The sequence below is a fragment of the Lupinus angustifolius genome, chromosome LG06, assembly GCF_001865875.1.
Source record: "Lupinus angustifolius cultivar Tanjil chromosome LG06, LupAngTanjil_v1.0, whole genome shotgun sequence".
Taxonomy (NCBI): domain Eukaryota; kingdom Viridiplantae; phylum Streptophyta; class Magnoliopsida; order Fabales; family Fabaceae; genus Lupinus; species Lupinus angustifolius.
The window spans coordinates 31,810,053-31,827,601 of NC_032014.1; the positions used below are offsets into that span (position 1 = coordinate 31,810,053).

Consider the following 17,549-nt stretch of genomic DNA (forward strand, 5'->3'; position numbering starts at 1 on the left):
TAATATTTTGACTACTTTGGGCAAAGTGTGAGACTTATTTTATATAAAAAATGACATGCTATTCTTTAAAGAAAGAGTGTTACACTAAATTTAAATACAATATAATATATATCCACTTAGAAATATTTATACATATTTAATATATTGTGCATCATTCATTTATATTTTATTTTTTAAATAATTAATAATGATTAATATAAACGATAGATAATACAATCTCATTTCAAGTATACTCATAAAGGAAACAACATTTGCTTTTGTTGTTGAAATAAAAAAAATTGTATTGAGGTATTCCAAGTTTCGCCCTCACTCCTTAGTCTTCAGTGAAAACTCTGAACACTGCATCTTCTTCTTCATTCCTCCATTGCGATTCTCAATGGACACAAATGTTGACCCACTTCAAAACCCAGCCAAAAGGTCAATTTCACCTCATCAATTTCCTTTTTTTCTTACCATTTTAGCTTTTGACCTAATGAAACAAGTAATGTGAATTCCTTTGTACGATTCTTTCATTTATTTTTTCAATTTCTTTGTTTGGGATAATGGGTATCTTCTATTTTGTAAATCATCATGCTAAAGCTTGCTTTTTTTATTGTGTTTGGTATTTTTCAGCGATTTTTAATTTTATAAAATAATTGAATAAATTATGGAATCTTCTATATACTGGAAGTAGAATGAAATGTAGTGAGTTATGTATGATTGCGTTTTTGTTACATAGCTTTTAAGGAATAGTTGATTCCTTTCATGTAGACACAAATGCTCGGATATAGTTAGTGTATTACCTGAAATTTGTGTTTGGTATCTGCTCAGCGTGTTGTAAATCTTATAAAAGAGTTAAATAAATGACGGAATGTTCTATTTCGTATGGTATATATCGAGAGGTTGAGCTTTGGCGTAACGATACGATTGTTGTCTTGTGATATGGAAGTCACAGGTTCAAATCTTAGAAATAGTCTCTACGCTTGTAGGATAAAATTGCATATATATACATTTCCCTATGCCCCAATAGGTGGGACCCTCATGCGCCGAACCCTTTTTTATTTGTGTGTACAATTTTGTTTCTTTACATAGCTTTTAAAGAATAGCTGATTCTTTCAAGCAGGCACAAATGCTGTGCATGCTACAAGCAATATAAGAAAAAGGAGCATCTTATAGAGCACATGAAAATCTCATACCATTCGATACATCAGCCTAGATGCCCAATCTGTCTTAAGCACTGCAAGTTTCTTGAGTCTATCAGAGAACATATTTTGGGTTAGTTATCATTGCACATTCGATTTGATGTCGGCATTATTACTTTTTTAATGCCCCTTGGTTTCCTCTATGTTTTAGGTCCATCTTGTTCAGATATCTTCTCCGAACAAGGTTGTCAACTTTGCTTGAAAATATTTGGTAGCTCCGGGTCTCGCAATGAGCATATGGAATTTTGTCGGCTGCCTGCTCCCATTCCCCTGGTAAGTTGATCATTGGAAAAATTCTTATATGATTAAAACATGTTTGCTTTTCGCAATGAGCATATTGTTATATGTTTTCTGTGGAACTGTTACAGGGAACAACCGCGTCGCCCACAATAGTACCCGATTTTGATTGTCAAGATTCTTGTGATGAGAACCATGTTGGCATGCGCCCTAGAGCAATTGCAATTGACTGTGAAATGGTTGGTGGAGGAAGTGATGGGTCGCTTGAACTCTGTGCTAGAGTATGCTTGGTAGATGAAGACGAAAAAGTGATCTTCCACACCTATGTGCAGCCTCAAATGCCTGTTACTAATTATAGGTATTTTTTAAATTTGTATGCTTGTTTTCCTTTACCACCAAAGAGAAAGATGAAGAAGGAAAAATGACTTCGGGGTTAACGGTTGACTTTGCTTGACATTTTCAGATATGAGATAACTGGGCTGACAGAAGAGCATCTCAGAGATGCCATGCCACTCAAGCAAGTTCAACAAAAGATATTGCAAATTCTACACAATGGAGAATCCATCGGCAAAGTTAGATTGGAATCGTCGGATGGTGGAAAGGCCAGACTTCTTGTGGGGCATGGCTTAGCTCATGATTTAGATTGTTTGAAATTGAGTTATCCCAATCACTTACTGAGGTAGATGTTTCCTGATTAGCTTAGTTATGCTTATTAGTTCCAATAATCATTATTGACAATCACTTATTTCACTTCGTTTCCTTCTTATCCCTTTTAAGGACTTGTCCTCTGATCAATAAAATGATTATTGATTAGTTGGAACTTGGAAATCACTGAATTATTTCCCCTTTTTTGAGGCCATGGACAAGGTTATAAGCTGAATTGTTGAATCCACTTTGGATTATATGACTGCTATGGTGATCAGCTTTTTGTTAACCTGAAAAAGTTTACAGATTTTAGTGAACCATTCCATTCTATTTTCCTAGCCAGTTGCTTTAATTTTTCATATATTAAAATTGTTAGGTTGATTGAATTTTCGCTTGAATGGACGGTTTCTATCTGGAGAACTGATCTTCGAATTTATCAGAACTCAGTTTTTGTCTAATGTTTGTAATTTTGTGATTCAGGGACACTTCATTGTATCCTCCATTGTTGAAAACAAACTCAGTCAGCCAGTCACTCAAGTATCTCACCCGAACATATTTAGGGCAAGTTAACTTTTTCCTCAAGCTTCTTTCTGCATTATCCGCTTCTTCTAACTTCGGATTTTCCATTGTCTTTACGATCAAACCGATACAATCCATCTTTTCCACATGCATGTACATTTAGCTTTAAATCAATTGATCCATTTAATGACAGATTCATTGTAAGTTAAAACACTTTCTATTGCATATGTCAATATGTCATATAAATTGGGAAATCTGGATGGTTCTGAGTGTCAGGGCAATACAAAGCAGTGGTCATATAACTTACCATCCTGCACCATTCATAAACATAAGATATAAACACACTTTGTAGTTTACTGCATCTCTAGAAAAAACACACTTTTCTGTTTAGCTTTCAAATTTCTACAGTAGGGGTTCACATAGTTTAAATTCACCATTATCTACTATACTAAATACTGATCCTATATCATTGTGTTTTGGCTTTACAGTTATGATATCCAAACTGGCACTCATGACCCATATGAAGACTGTGTTTCTGTAATGAGACTGTACAAGAGAATACGAGGACAAGTTCATCAGGACGAAGGCAACAGAACATCGACTTCGACCGCAAGTAACAACATCATTCCCGAGTCTGATCCCTGGGGGTCGAAGGAAGTTGACAATCTCACACCAGATGAACTATATGCCATGTCAAATTCAAACTTCAAGTGTTGGTGTTTGGATTTGAAGCCAAGATCATCTTGAATTATTGATCTTTTGACAACTTTTGTCCATAACAGTCTTGCATCCAGTTTCTAGGGAGCTACTCATAGATCTAATTTTGTGTTTGGATTTGAGGCCAAAATCAGCCTGAAACATTGAGCTATGCAGTCTTTTGTCTATATCACTTACCCAGTTTCTATACTCAGATCTAATCTCATATTTGAGTTTGAGGCAACAAAATCAGCCTTAACCATTAGATATGATATGATAAAGTGGTTATATTCACACTGTTATTTTTCACTTACACCACTCACTCTTAATTGCTAATCTTATTTTTTTTCCATCTGATAGTTGCAGAAATAAGATTATGATTAGAGTGAATGTAAGTAAAAATAAATTATAGAACAACCATTACTTCATTTTGCAGTTGTGTATGACTATGCTCTGTGTGCATCTGATTAAAATGATGAATTTCACATATACAGATACAAATTGCCAACTAGAGATATATAATCACACTTTCCTATTTTATTTTTTTAAAATATAATATCACAATTTTTACCTCAGCCTTTTTTACATCTATTTTGTAGCCATAGATTATGAAGTATTTTTTTTTATAAACCATTGATTGTGTAGTATTGTTACTTCCGAAGCAAAAGAATTGTGTGGTGAATTTGTAAAAAGTGTAAAAAGGGACATGCGTAAAAATTAACTGAAATAATTAGAATATGCATTTGACATTGGCAAACAGAATAATGTTCAAAATAAGTTGAACTTAAATTAAAAACGAAATACATCATGGGTATGCAACTTGAGATTTAAAGTATAAACCCACACCACATTATTTTCAACTCTGTCTCTCTCAAACATCAATCCTTCTATTCAATTTCCTCAACACAAAATTTGGTCCAAGTTAGAACCTTGAAGCACATTTTAACAAAATAGAATTAAAATTAAAACTAGTGTAACTAACAACACCACAAAATTCACCTATCACCCACCAATCATAACAAATTTCTTCACAAACCCCAAACCCTTTTATTAGCATTACTCCATCAACTAATTCAGTCAATTTTATTTAGTGCACAGAATACATGTCTAATTGTCTACTATCACTATTGCAAAATATTACACAAATTAATTCTTCAAATCACATTAACAAAAAAATACATACATCCAAAGAAATAAAATCAATGGTTTTAAATTTGGACCCACATCTTCCAATCTAAACATTGTATCATTTCATATATTCATTGTTCTTCATTGGTCAGAAAAGTAAAACATAAATTAAATATATATTAAGTGACCAACGAAAAAACAATGGTACATGAACTGATACAATGTTTCGGAGTTGGGAATGACCAAAACCATATTGAGACCATAATTTTAGGCAATTGATCATAATTTTAGATCAAATATAAGTTTCCTTTTCCCCCAATTCACCAAATTAACAACATAATGGTGGCAAAACAAAATAACAAGATGAACAAATTAAGAGATAGAAGAAACATGGACCAATCAAGAAGCACTATAAATCAACGCATCAACTTCTTCTTCATCCACGAACAAATCATCGGTCCTCCTCAACACGGCGTGCACCACCACCAGCACCGCCCCGATCAGCACCGCCACCAATATATTCGCGGTAGCGCCAGTCAGCAACAGCAGCCCTACCGTAACCACCGCCATGACGCCGAGCACGGCGCGATCGTTGACGGTGCGTCCGAATACGACGAGCGGCTGGTCGCGGAGGAAGTAGAGGAAGAGCCACGCGGCGATGAGGACGACGAAGACGATGAGAGAGATCGGGTGCCAGAGGAGGCTGAGGAAGAGAACGAGGAGGAGAACGATGGCGTAGTTCATCTGGAAGAAGGAGAGGTTGGTTGGAATACGGGAAACGGCGTCGGAGAGGCCGTGGGGGAGGGAGAAGGAGTGGAGGTGGAACATGGTGTTCCATGGGCGGCGCGTGGAGAGGCCGTCTTTGATGCGTTGTTTGGCGCGTGTGATGAACTCGAGGTTGGAGGTGGTGGTGGGAGAATACGAGGTTGGGATTGTGCCGTAGTTTGTCATTGTTATTGTGATTTCAATGGAAAGAAAGAGAAGTGAAGACAAGAAATGTTTTGTGTTGTTTGAAAGGGGTTTTGTAAGGAAAAAGGAGAAAATGAATGAATGATTAATAGGATAAGAATTTGTATTAATTATATATTTTTTATTTGTTTATAATCAATATTATCCCAAATAACTAATCTAACTTATTACATTGGTTTAATGAGGCAAGGTCATATTAAAGCTACAAGGTTGATGGTTGATTATTGAGAACGATATTTGTTAGGATGGACAATCACGAACAATTGAACTTTCACATTTGACCTAATACAATAATAAAGTCTTATAATATTAGGCATGAATTCTCTCTATTAGTAGAGAGTTCAGTACTAAAATGTGATATTCATAATGAGTTTGATGATTTATAAATATTTTAAAATCTACACTGTTAATTTTAAAGTATATGTGTTTATCATTTTACCCAATATTAAACCCCCAAATATTAGAGAAAATTTGGATTCTATACTACTGAACCATTAACTTGTTTGTGAATTATAATATATATTTCCTTTAGAATTTATCTACCTAATATATCTACTATCTTTATTTATTTATTGGCTTGTTTATTGGGGATTTGTGTTTGTGATGTGGGGTTTGTCTATGGTTTTATTTTAGGATGATTGCCTTCGTGAGTTCATCATAGCATATGCAACTTGGAGAGTTATGAAGATATTTGAGGTTTACTTTTCACTATTGGATTTACATTTCCTTTTGTGTTTGTGTAATCATGGAAATATTTTGGTGATTGGGGGTCACTCTCATTTTTCATCAAATTTGTAAGTTTGTTGGGGTACTTTCTTTCATTTGGTTGTATTGTTCAACCAATTTTACCTATATTGAAAATGGGAAATAAAAAATAAAATCAATAGTGGAAAAAAACAAGTGAATTCAGAAGATTTTCATACTTTGTTATTTTTGTTTGTTAAGAAAATATTTTTATATTACTTTTTAAAGATTCAGGTGTTATTGACTAAAAGAAAATAGTTATATTCTTATAATTAAATTAAATATTTATATTTTTATATTTATTTAGTTATTGCTTTTTTCCTCACAATATGTTAAGTAACATAAATCACTATCTTTTATGTGAATTTCCTGGTAGGCATCATTTTATTGAGTTTAGGCACCAACATGGAAGATTATCAATCAAATATAAGATATCAGCTTTTTTTTTATGTGAATTTTTTCCATGGTGAAACTTATTTATGTTTTATTCTTTTTAAAATAGATTTGTAAACTAGGCTCTACAAGCCTTTTTAGTTTTGAAAGAGGTCAAGCTATACAATGTTTTTATAAAGATTTATATAGTCACTGCATCATTTATCATTCATTTGAATTATATTTTATGAATAGTTAATAATAATTAAATATTAATAATGAATAATACAATAACAATGTATAAAAGTTATTCAATGTCACTGCATATATTTTTTCTCTTAGAAATTTATCCTATAACATACTAAATTGATAAATTCTTGCCATAACTTTACAAAAAAAAAGGAACATATGTTATGTGTCATAAACTATATCATTATATGTGTTACTTACTATAATTAATTATAAAAATATTTAATTATTATATTTTTAATTTAAATATATAATTTTCAAATAATCATAATAAATGATATAATATAAGTAATTGTACATTTTTATGAGACAAAATATATACGATTTAAAATTATTAAATCAAAAGCCCGTGGCAAGGACTAACTTAACGAAGGTCCAGGCCAGCAAGGACACGTGTTCACCATGAATCCCCAATAAGGTTGGCAAATATTTTTCTATTTGTTTAGTTTCCTTATTCAAATAAATATCTATTATTTTCCCCACTTTGTTGACCAAGTAATGATAAATAAAATTTTGTGTATATTTTTCATACTATATTTTATTTCATCCATTGTTTTCTCATTAGTTTACAAAAATAAATCCTGAATTAAATATATAAATTAACATGTCTCCACGAATAAAAAAAGATTTTATATAGAATGAAGTATATTATGAAACAAATAAAATTTGTTAACCTTCAATCCTATATTCCTATGATTTGTAAAAGAGGGAGAACCCATTTTATTGAAAAGAAATTTCAACAATGTTATATGTTATGCTACTTGAACCAGATTAATTAATTTACAATAGACAAGAATAACCAAGATGTAGACCCATTCAATTTCACATGTTAATGTAGAGGATAGTTAATATGGTAATGCACAATTGCATTCATAGTCATATTAAAAATGATTACCATAATCTAATGGTTGATGATGGTAATTTTTTCCTTCTTAATGATCTTTTAACCATGAAAGATGACGGGTGGTGGTGAAGCAAGAATGTGAAACAAATTCAAAGAACCCAAATTATTAAATGTTAGTTTTAATGGAAGATGGACTCTTGAGTGAGTAGTTGGTGATTTGGTGTAAGAAAAAAGGTTTTGATTTTGTTTCACCCCGACCAACTAACTGAGCATTCCACATTGCTCCAGCTGGTCTCCATCCCAACTGCTGAGAATCAGGTACTGTTGTGTTGTTCGCATAATTCACAATAATTCTAATAGCACGAGATAATCTTTATTAGCTGAATCACAACTAAGTCGCTCTTTTTAAGACGTCTCATGGTACTGCTAAAATTGTGCAAGCAGACTGTCAACCACGCCGTCCTTAAGATAAAACAACACAGTTATTTGTTATATGATTTCTTACTGCACTGTAAGGATCATTCTCGAATACACCACAATACTGATTATCAATGTCAGTTCTTGAATTCTCACATTATAACTATATGTGCTAATTCTTTATCCACAATACTGACTACCAGTGTCAGTTGTCGAAATCTCACTTTGGATGCATGTGTCAATTCTTAAGTGTCACGGAAAGAAATGGGGAAAAGGATGCCGAAAATGCATTGGTGGAGTATTAGGGGAGAAAGAAAATTTGAGAGGAAACGCCTTCAACTTGGTGCAAGTTCTAATAAGGGGAAGATGTCTTTATTTATAGCGTGAGACCTCCAACAGATCCCCATCCGAAGGCCCAAAACAATGGCCAAAACACAAACAGTCACAAGATCTGACGGCTAGAATTGTTGATCACACATATCACAATCTCAATCCGTGATCCACTCCCCCACGCTTCTCACTTTCCAACCGTGTTGACTACGTCAAACACGTGTGGCATATGTGTGTTGACTTGGTCAACACACAGTCTAAGCCCACATAGCCCAAAAATAAATAAAATTAAATAAATGTTTATTTAGAAAGAATGTTGGGTCAAACACGAACCGAACCCAAGCCCGACCTGAACACGAATCGAGCCGACCAGCCAGACGGCGGTGGAGGAGGTGGTGGTGCGCATGTGTGTGGAGGGGTTTTGTTTGTGTGAGTCCCCACTCACTCACAAAACTCATTGTACCCCTTGGGGCATACTCCAATGATGAAACTTAAGGCTTATAAAGCCTTCAAACTTCCCTCATCCAAGGAATGTGGGACTAGTGAGTTTTTTTATTTCACAAACTCAAAAGTCACCATAAATGACTTCATTAATGTGCATTAAAACCACTTCAAAAACTCATCATTTTTTAACAAATTCCAACAGATACTTTCAGGAAAAAAAAAGCTTTGTCAGATGCCTTATTATTGGTCGGATGCACTAGGCTAGTCCAAGGACTACTACCCCGGAATTTCACCTGACACACTGCCAACAACGTATTGTCATGTCTCCCATAAATCTTACTTAAACTCTTGCCAACACGACAAAGACAAGCTTACGGTACGACTATTAGACCTGCTATAGGCTACAGGTCAACTACACACAGAGTACAGTCTTGCCAAATCCGTCCGACACGGGTGAAGCAACCTCTGGAAAACCCAAATGGTCAGCCACGTCGACAATACCTGCTAAGAATTGCTTCATCTATCCTGCCACTATAAATAGGGGAATCCCCCATAAGGAAGTATTCATTATTCTCTCTTATTATTCTTGCTCTCTAGCCTTAGCTCTCTATTACCTTTCGTCAATCTCATACTGGCTTGATCATCGGAACATCTTTTCAAATACCTCCATTGACATCCAAGCTTAATCCAAGCACCTCCAAGAAGACTCCTCACCCGCATTCTAACCCGACTTATATAAGAAGAACTCATGCCCAACCTACCAACCTTATCCACAAAAGAACATATTTATTTAGTTTGAACTTTGAACATAAATCATACTAATTACACAACTCTACAGTGTCTCTTTATTGGCTCATGATGTTCTTCTGCTACTATGCTTAGTTGCATTGGCTAATTTCATAAAATTATGATTTTAAACTCCCTACTTAGATACTTAGATGTATTGGTTAATTTGATAGCTCTAATACATAATACATTATCCTTTCATTTAGTCTATATGCATACTAGATTCCACATACCATGTACCATATATCAAGTTTGTCATAAAAAAGTCTTATAATAATAATAATATAAAAACTAAAAAACCACATAAAATCAGTTGCAACACATTGGAACTAGTACCATGTAACTATGCTAAGTACGTTTTCTTTACAAATTGAGGTAATTGATCTTCGATAACATTTATAAATTCTGATGTGTGACCATCAAACCATTGTTCTAGTAGTGCAAGACTCAGCTAGATTCTTAGGATGACCAAAATGTCAAAGGTTCGATTATTGGGAGCAACACTTGTTAGGAGAGATATCCATACATCCTGAAAAAAATTAGTTACTTACCCAAAGGGTGAAGGAATATCATCGATAATACAAAAAAATTCTGTTGTTTGTCTATTGGGCTGATACCTAGGTTGGGCTAAAGTTGGACACTTTGGAAAATTGACAACTACAGTCCATTGGGCTATGACATGAACCAAACATAACAAAACTTGAAAGCCCAAACCCACGACACAATACATAAAACCAAACCGGAAATATCTTTTGACATTGTCACACTTCTTATCTCTCTCTTTCTTCATTTGCTACTACTATAATGCAAGTTGTGTCTTCCACATCGTGTTTTCTGAAACTAGGAGTAAAAGCTTCATGGGACACACAACAAAGACCCTCTTACAACCCAAATGCTCCTAGAAAAGAGCTTAATAAGAAGCTTACAAAATCACAATCCCCTCCTTCTCCTCCTCCTTTGATTTCTACCAAGAAAGAGCAATATATTTCTGATCTTTTGAAACGCAACAATGCTCCAAATCCTTCAACTATAAATGGAAAACAACAACAACAACAACAACAAGAAGATGATGCTGATGATAATGGAGTATACTTGGGATATGAAAGATGGTTGCCAACTCCACCTAAAGTTGTTAAGCCTCGTTCTGTATTTAATGCTGCAACTTTAGCTTATATTGGTGACTGTATCTATGAGGTTTTGTTGCTACCCATTTTCCAAATTTTGTTCTTTTGATTTAATTAATTTACTCTACTTTTAACTGGATATCAAAAGTTTATTTTTTTTTCAGTTTTAATTCCAAAGTTTTAATTTTGGCTTTTATAATTACAAGAGAGATAGAGAGATATAGATAGATAGGTTAGTGGTAGTGGTGACATAAGTTGTAGTAACTTAAAAAAAAGTTGGGTCAGTGCTTGAGGCTTCCACTTAGTGAGGTTTAAGGAGGGTAGTTGTAGGCTATCATGTAAGGGGAGAGTTTTCAGATATTGATGTGTTTGTGATAGACACCATGGCCACGATGTTGCGTCTGCATCATGTGATGCGGTCTGCAACCATGGCCTGATGCGGTATGTGTTCACTGCTTGATCCTGTTGTGACAACCACTGCAGCTGCATCTTGTGATGTGATAGGCAATTTAAAACCTTGAAATTTGAATTTATTCTTATTGTTGATTTTGCTAATGAAAAAAGCCCAAGTTTTCACTACCTTTGTTAACTGAGTAGGCTTACCCACTTTGTATGATAAGTTCTGTAAAATTCAAACAATTTTCACGAGCTTTAGAATTTATGGATATCTTGTTCTCATTTTTTTCCTGAAACATGCAGCTATATGCCCGCCGCCACTTTTTATTCCCTCCCCTAGGTATTGAAGAATACAATGTTCGTGTGATGGCGGTTGTGCGTTGTGAAGCTCAAGTATGATTTCTTCCCTTGTTTCTTTATTTTAGTGTCATGTGAAGCAACGAAATTAGATAACGAAATTATTTCGGTAAATATTTAATTTTTGGTATGTCTTTTCCCCTCCCAAGTGAAGAAGAAGAAAGAAACCCTCAGTTGTCTTCTAATTGGAGTTAATGAAGTTAATTTTTTACTTTTCTTGATATTTGTTTTAGGTCTCTGCCTTCAGTGATGTCTATATTTTCTCTTTCTCAATTTTGGTACCGTTCATGTTTTCTCCATCCGAAATCTATTCATATAGCTTTACATGCTTATGAGATCTGTTTCACATGACATTAATCAATATCTATTTCTCACTATTGGTCTGTAAACCTTTTCATCACTAGAAGAAAATTATGGGCAATTGGAATGAGCCACGCTTTAACAAGTGGAAAAAGATGTTATTCGAGATGAAATTAGGAGAAATTCACTAAGGGTCCGTTTGGATGTTGGAAACGGAAATAAATTGTAGAATTTAATGTCAATTTTGTCAAATTTGAACTGGCTATGAATTTTGATTTTAATGTTTGGGGCAAATAAAGAATTGAGGTATATGATTGTAATCAATTTGGAGGATGTCATCGGTGATGGTGGTAGGAGGGGTGTCATTGACGATGGTAATTAGTGAGCACTGCTAGCGGCGGTGGTCTGAGAGTGTCATCAGCAACTATCATCAGTGGACACTGTTAGTGATCATGATCGTTGGTTGTTGGGGTGACATGGTTTTTGGATGCTATCAGTGATTGAAAGACACTGCCAACAACAATGGTCGGTGGACAACGTCGACGATGGTTATCCATGGGATTCCCTGATGACAATGCTTAGAGTATGCCACTGGCAATGATGGTGGTTTGTGGACATCATGAGTGATGGTGGTAGGATGCTGTTGCAAGTGACAATGGTCATAGGGCATCCCCAGTGGCAATGGTCAAGGGACAACGCCTATAACGGTGGTCAAAGTTTAACAATGGCGATGGTGGTTGGAGGACTCCACCAACTTGACCGGCATCAACAACAATTGTTTTTGAAGTATGCGACAAAGATAATAAATAATAATTACAACTTATTGATTTTAACTTTTATGCCTGGTATAGTGGTATCAATAATTCTTAGGGTCTAAGCTAAGAATTGTGTAAATAATAATAAAAACATATTTTCCATTTTCCTCGTATTGGAATTTGGAATTCTAATTTTTATGCACCTAATTCCACGTGCCTAACGTCACTTAAGTGTATTTCATGTTGAGTTTTAATAACAAAATAATATGCTTAGCTTTTTCCTCTTGTTTGCAAACTTTAGAAGCTTTTCCCTATGGATGAATTTGTTGAGAGGGTTTTTTTCATTGTTTGAATGCAATATTCTAGCTATTAATTGTGAGCGTCTTAACTATTGTTCTGCTTTTTTTTATTCCTAAAGTAAAACGATGTGAATTTTGGTTTCAGTTTTTGATGCCCTGTTGTTTTTCTTTATTATTACTAATTAATAAAGGAACACTGTTCTAAATTTAATTATGGCATATACTAAATTATTCATGTTTTCTGCGTTCCAGGATGCATTGCTCCTGAAACTTCTCAACAGTGACTTCTTATCAGATCAAGAGAAGTAAGAATTTGTTACTTTCAGGGTTTCAGCTCTCTCTTTTCTCTCTCACACACAAACACTTTCTAATTTTGTTATTATATTATGAAGTTTAATCCTTCGGAAATTCTTAAACGTAAGAATATGTCAGCCGTCTTATGTTTTCCTTAATTGAGATCTGTATTTTAACTTTTAAATATATCTTTGTCTCTAATAGTAAATTTGGTGCAAGGAAACTTTACAAACAACTGAGTCTAATCCACTCTTCTAGTTGTTGTGGGGAACTTAAAAGGAATATTCTTTTCACTTTTATGCTTTAGAAACAATTGCCACTCTACATCTCGGTTCTTGACTTTATGCTTGTAGTCGTATATCTTGTCAAATTCATATTTTTGGTTTTGAACAATATGTAATTGGTTCGTAAAAGTTGATGACCAGCTTGGTTGAGTAGCTTCCTTTTAAAATATGGCAATTTTTTCCCGAAAGAAGGTAGCGTAGCTTCCTTTTAGAAACTTGCACGATGAAATGTCTGGTACTGATAGCTTAAGACCACTTTCATGCTTTAAATTTGCGGCTATATTTAGTTGACTCTGTCTCATGGCTTGTACATGATGATGATCAGATGAAACTAATAGACTCTGAAGTTTGTGAACTAAAATAAAAAATACGGCTGATACGCTGAACTGTGCCAGCAAAGGAACTGATTGACAATTCTGCTAATCTTTTGCTGGTTCAGTATAGGCTTGACTTTCTCAACATGATATGAGTTGGAAAATCATAAGAGATCTGTTAAAAATTGTATTTTTGACTATTAGCTTTTAATGATCTTTATTGCAGAGATGTTCTTAGATGGGGAAAGAACATTGATTCAACAAGCAAAACTAAGACAAAAAGGCGTGCAGGTTCTGCTGTATATAGCAGAGCATCTTCACTAGAAACATTAGTCAGTACCTTCAAACTTTGGACTATTTTGCGATAATATAAGTCATGCATAAAATACTTATCTGATTCTTGGGAGTTTCCTTTCTATATTTTTCCAACTCTAGAATATCAATTACTGTTAAAGGATATTGGTAACTTGTAAGGGAGGAAGAAGATTAAGAAAATCCTTAGGTGAAGTGAAACCATTAGAAAGGATTTAGACCCAAATTGCCTATATCATAAAATTCGGTACTTTATAGAACATAGCAGTGTTATTTGATCCATGTAGTGGAAATAGGCTTCAATTGCTATTGCTGTGCCTATACACACTTGTGTATTGCATTGTTGCAACATATCCATCTCTACTGATATTTTTCATTTATAATTGGAAATCAGAGAATTTGATAGGAATAGTCTTAAACTAAGTATTTCTTTCATAATTTGAAACTTGTTTCAGCCTCTTTTGTAACATACATTTATTGAACTAGGTTGGCTACCTCTATATGACAAATGTGATTCGCTTGGAAAAGCTTATGTCAGAATTGGGATTCTCAGTCGATTCTTCAATAGCTTTGAATGTGGAAGAAGTTGTAGTGAGTTTCATATTATCCACTCCACCTTACAATTTATTTTTATTCTTCAGTTTTTGCTTTCCCTATTGAATTTAAATCCGAGATAAACTTGAATCTGAACTGTTCGCCTCTCCACTTTACGAATTTCTCATCAATATGAAAATCTATACTTTTGAAACTCTTTTTTGCATGTTAGACCTGTTGTTTACATAGCCAAATCTTTGTGCATACAATAGTGATTAGTATTCCTGCTACTGTCTTTCCCAGCTTGTTCTACTTGGTAGGACTAGTGATATTAATACAACATTCTAAGGGGAAATTACACTCGGTACTCCTGAGGTTTGTCACGATGACACGCATGCTCTCTACTTTAAAAAATAACACGAACCTCCCCTATTTTGCATTGTGTTTCACTCACACAGTCACATCCCATATGACAAAATTTGTTCATATTTTTTCCTCATTCCCTCATCTCTTATGGACGTGCATGCTATAAAGTTTTTAAGAGACTAGAGGGTAGAATGAGTGTGAATGTGACTCAAAATGCATAATAAGGGAGGTCAATGTCATCTTTTAAACTAGAGGGGATGTGTGCATGCATGTTTCTGCGACAAACATCAGTGGTACTTACTACTTAGTGCAATCTTTATGTTTTGGAAAGAATAGAATCTGTTCTTGGAACATGTTGCATGATGCAGCATTAAAACAGACATCATATCATTCATACAATGATAGATTATAAAGAAAACATTTAACATATTTCATAAAAGACATCGGTGGGGTGATTCAAACAACGCTGCTGCATTTTTGCAATTATAGTACAGCATAATCTAGTTAATACAAGCCATTTGTTTGTTTTACTTGTACTTTTCTTGTTGAAGATTTGAACATTGATATTGTGTTGCTTTTCTTTCAACTTTTAGGCAAGCGAATTGAATAATGTGAAAAGATGATCATCAGCCACTCTTTCACTGAAGCAGACAAAACAACATAATGAAGATTTAGTTCAATCCTTTGTGTTCTTCTGCAAAAGTTAACCAAGTAAATCGGTTTCCTCTTTCGCTTATCGGTCGGCGATGCTGTACCAGTACCACATTCCAACCACATATTTTGCCATGCTATTGATTAGAAGAAGCCTTTTAGGTCCTGTCCTAACACAAATTTCTTTGTACAAATTTTGTGATTCCATAGTTTGTTAGTAATTTGTCAATCTTGTTTTTAGAGTACTCAATCAAAAGAAGATTATGTAGTAAAACTTTGGTTCTATAGGGTTGATTTGTGTAAGGTTTTGTCTTCAGTTTTGCTTGAGAATTTGGTCCAGTGAGGCATTGACTGATTAAGGTTGGAATTAAGTTGAGCTCAGAATACAAGGGATAAGGGATACCACCCTTTTATTTTCTCTTGAGATGGAATACAAAGGACATAAAGACCATTATATCTATCTGTAATAGTTCTATGAAATTATTGTTTAGTTAAAATTTTCATGGTGCAGAGTGCACTGAAAAATAGTATATACAAACGTATCACACTTTTTCTTAAACAATTTTTCATATTTTATTACCACCCCAGAGCCCAGGCAAGACCCTATGGTTCTACAAGGTGTGATATTTTTTAATACTCCCTCTATATTCCTCCCACACAATAAAGTATATCTTATAGTAGGAGATAACTTAAAAGTATGACATTTTTAATATAATGTTTTGTTTAGTTTTATAAATATTTTTGTAGAAAATAATTAAATATGATATATGTCATTATTTTATAGACTGGAGGAGATAACTTATCTCGTTATATTAGGAGATGCATTATTTTCTTTATAAATTGAAGGATAGATAGTCACATGAATGAAGATAAGATTAAGGATGTAACATGATGGATAATTGGTTTCTTAATGCATTTGGTTTCTTAAACTTAATTTACTATGATCAATATTACAAACAAATGATCAATCATAAAACAAACTACAAACTCATTAAATCTGAAATTGGTCAATTATATTGTAGGTTGGTCTAAAGTCATCAACCCCTACAATAATTGAACCCAAATCAAATGTGGTAAGCATGAAAACCTATATGGGTGAAATTATTAGATCATCCTAAACCTTGTTAAATATATCACCCAACATGTCATTATTATTGATTTTTAATTAATAGGTTAAATTTTATATAAATTTACTTAAAAAAAAAGGTTAACAAGTGACTTAACTTCCATAAGGTTTCATTGATACAAAACTTTCTTGGAAGCTGATGCATTTATTAAATTAAAGGCATGAAATTTATACTCTCTAATACAATTTCTGGTTTTTGAAGATATGTCATGTGGTAAGTTTTCATGTATGTGGTAATATTATACCTTAAATAATTATAAATTTTCCTAATTCATTTTTTCTCTAAAAATCCGAATTTTTTCAATGTTTGAGACAAGATCCAATCACTTTTTCATTTAGGAGTTGCTTTATTTAGTATTAATCTTTTTTTTAGTAAAATGTATTAGGAGGGTGTAGCAAAATATCTATGTTCAATTTGTTTGGTTAATTGAACATATGGTTTTGTCTTGCCCCATACTTGTGAATATGATAAATGACATTGAGAAAAAAAGAATGTGCGAAATTCAAAGCATGAATTTTGGCCCCATCTAAACTCCCCAACCAACAAAGAAAAACAAGACTAAGAGGGAATAAGCATACAATTCATTTTGCCAAAAGGAACTTAAGGTCACCATCTGATTTTCGGTTGGAAAACCAGTTCTGTGACTTGGTGAGTTCCCAACAAAGTTGTCTGCTATCGCGACACTTATAAATTGGGGAAAATGTTATTTCAAGAGTCTAACCACATTCACATTTTCTGGTCTAAAGACAATTTGAGACCAAAGATGACATGCAATTTTGGGATTTCTCATGATTTGTGCTACTTCATGTATCATCAGTTATAATTAATTGACAAAATCTATTTAAATTAAAAGTTTAATTATTAAACATTTTTCC

At 33.8% G+C, this 17,549-nt stretch overlaps 3 protein-coding genes across 3 annotated transcripts; 2 read left to right on the forward strand and 1 right to left on the reverse strand.

Moving 5' to 3' along the window:
- On the forward strand, positions 310–3,490 carry LOC109351255 (RNA exonuclease 4-like). Its single transcript, XM_019592665.1, has 7 exons — positions 310–417; positions 1,103–1,254; positions 1,333–1,454; positions 1,550–1,776; positions 1,882–2,097; positions 2,544–2,624; positions 3,071–3,490. The coding sequence occupies exons 1-7, from the start codon at positions 377–379 to the stop codon at positions 3,327–3,329; spliced, it is 1,098 nt and encodes a 365-aa protein (XP_019448210.1). The 5' UTR covers positions 310–376; the 3' UTR covers positions 3,330–3,490.
- LOC109350616 (PRA1 family protein F3-like) lies at positions 4,714–5,438 on the reverse strand (the record flags this gene model as incomplete). The annotated part of the gene is made up of 1 exon (XM_019591841.1): positions 4,714–5,438. A coding segment is annotated over one exon (633 nt), but the record flags the coding sequence as incomplete, so codon positions are not given.
- LOC109350617 (mini-ribonuclease 3-like) lies at positions 10,324–16,007 on the forward strand (the record flags this gene model as incomplete). The annotated part of the gene is made up of 6 exons (XM_019591842.1): positions 10,324–10,755; positions 11,385–11,474; positions 13,045–13,097; positions 13,911–14,016; positions 14,483–14,587; positions 15,490–16,007. Coding segments are annotated over 6 exons (816 nt in total), but the record flags the coding sequence as incomplete, so codon positions are not given.

Bases quoted from the DNA above. Each gene is read 5' to 3' on its own strand.
- LOC109351255 (XM_019592665.1), top strand. From the start codon at position 377: ATGGACACAAATGTTGACCCACTTCAAAACCCAGCCAAAAG. The intron at 1,455-1,549 runs GTAAGTTGATCA...GAACTGTTACAG, and splicing joins TGCCTGCTCCCATTCCCCTG to GGAACAACCGCGTCGCCCAC. The intron at 2,625-3,070 runs GCAAGTTAACTT...TTGGCTTTACAG, and splicing joins CTCACCCGAACATATTTAGG to TTATGATATCCAAACTGGCA.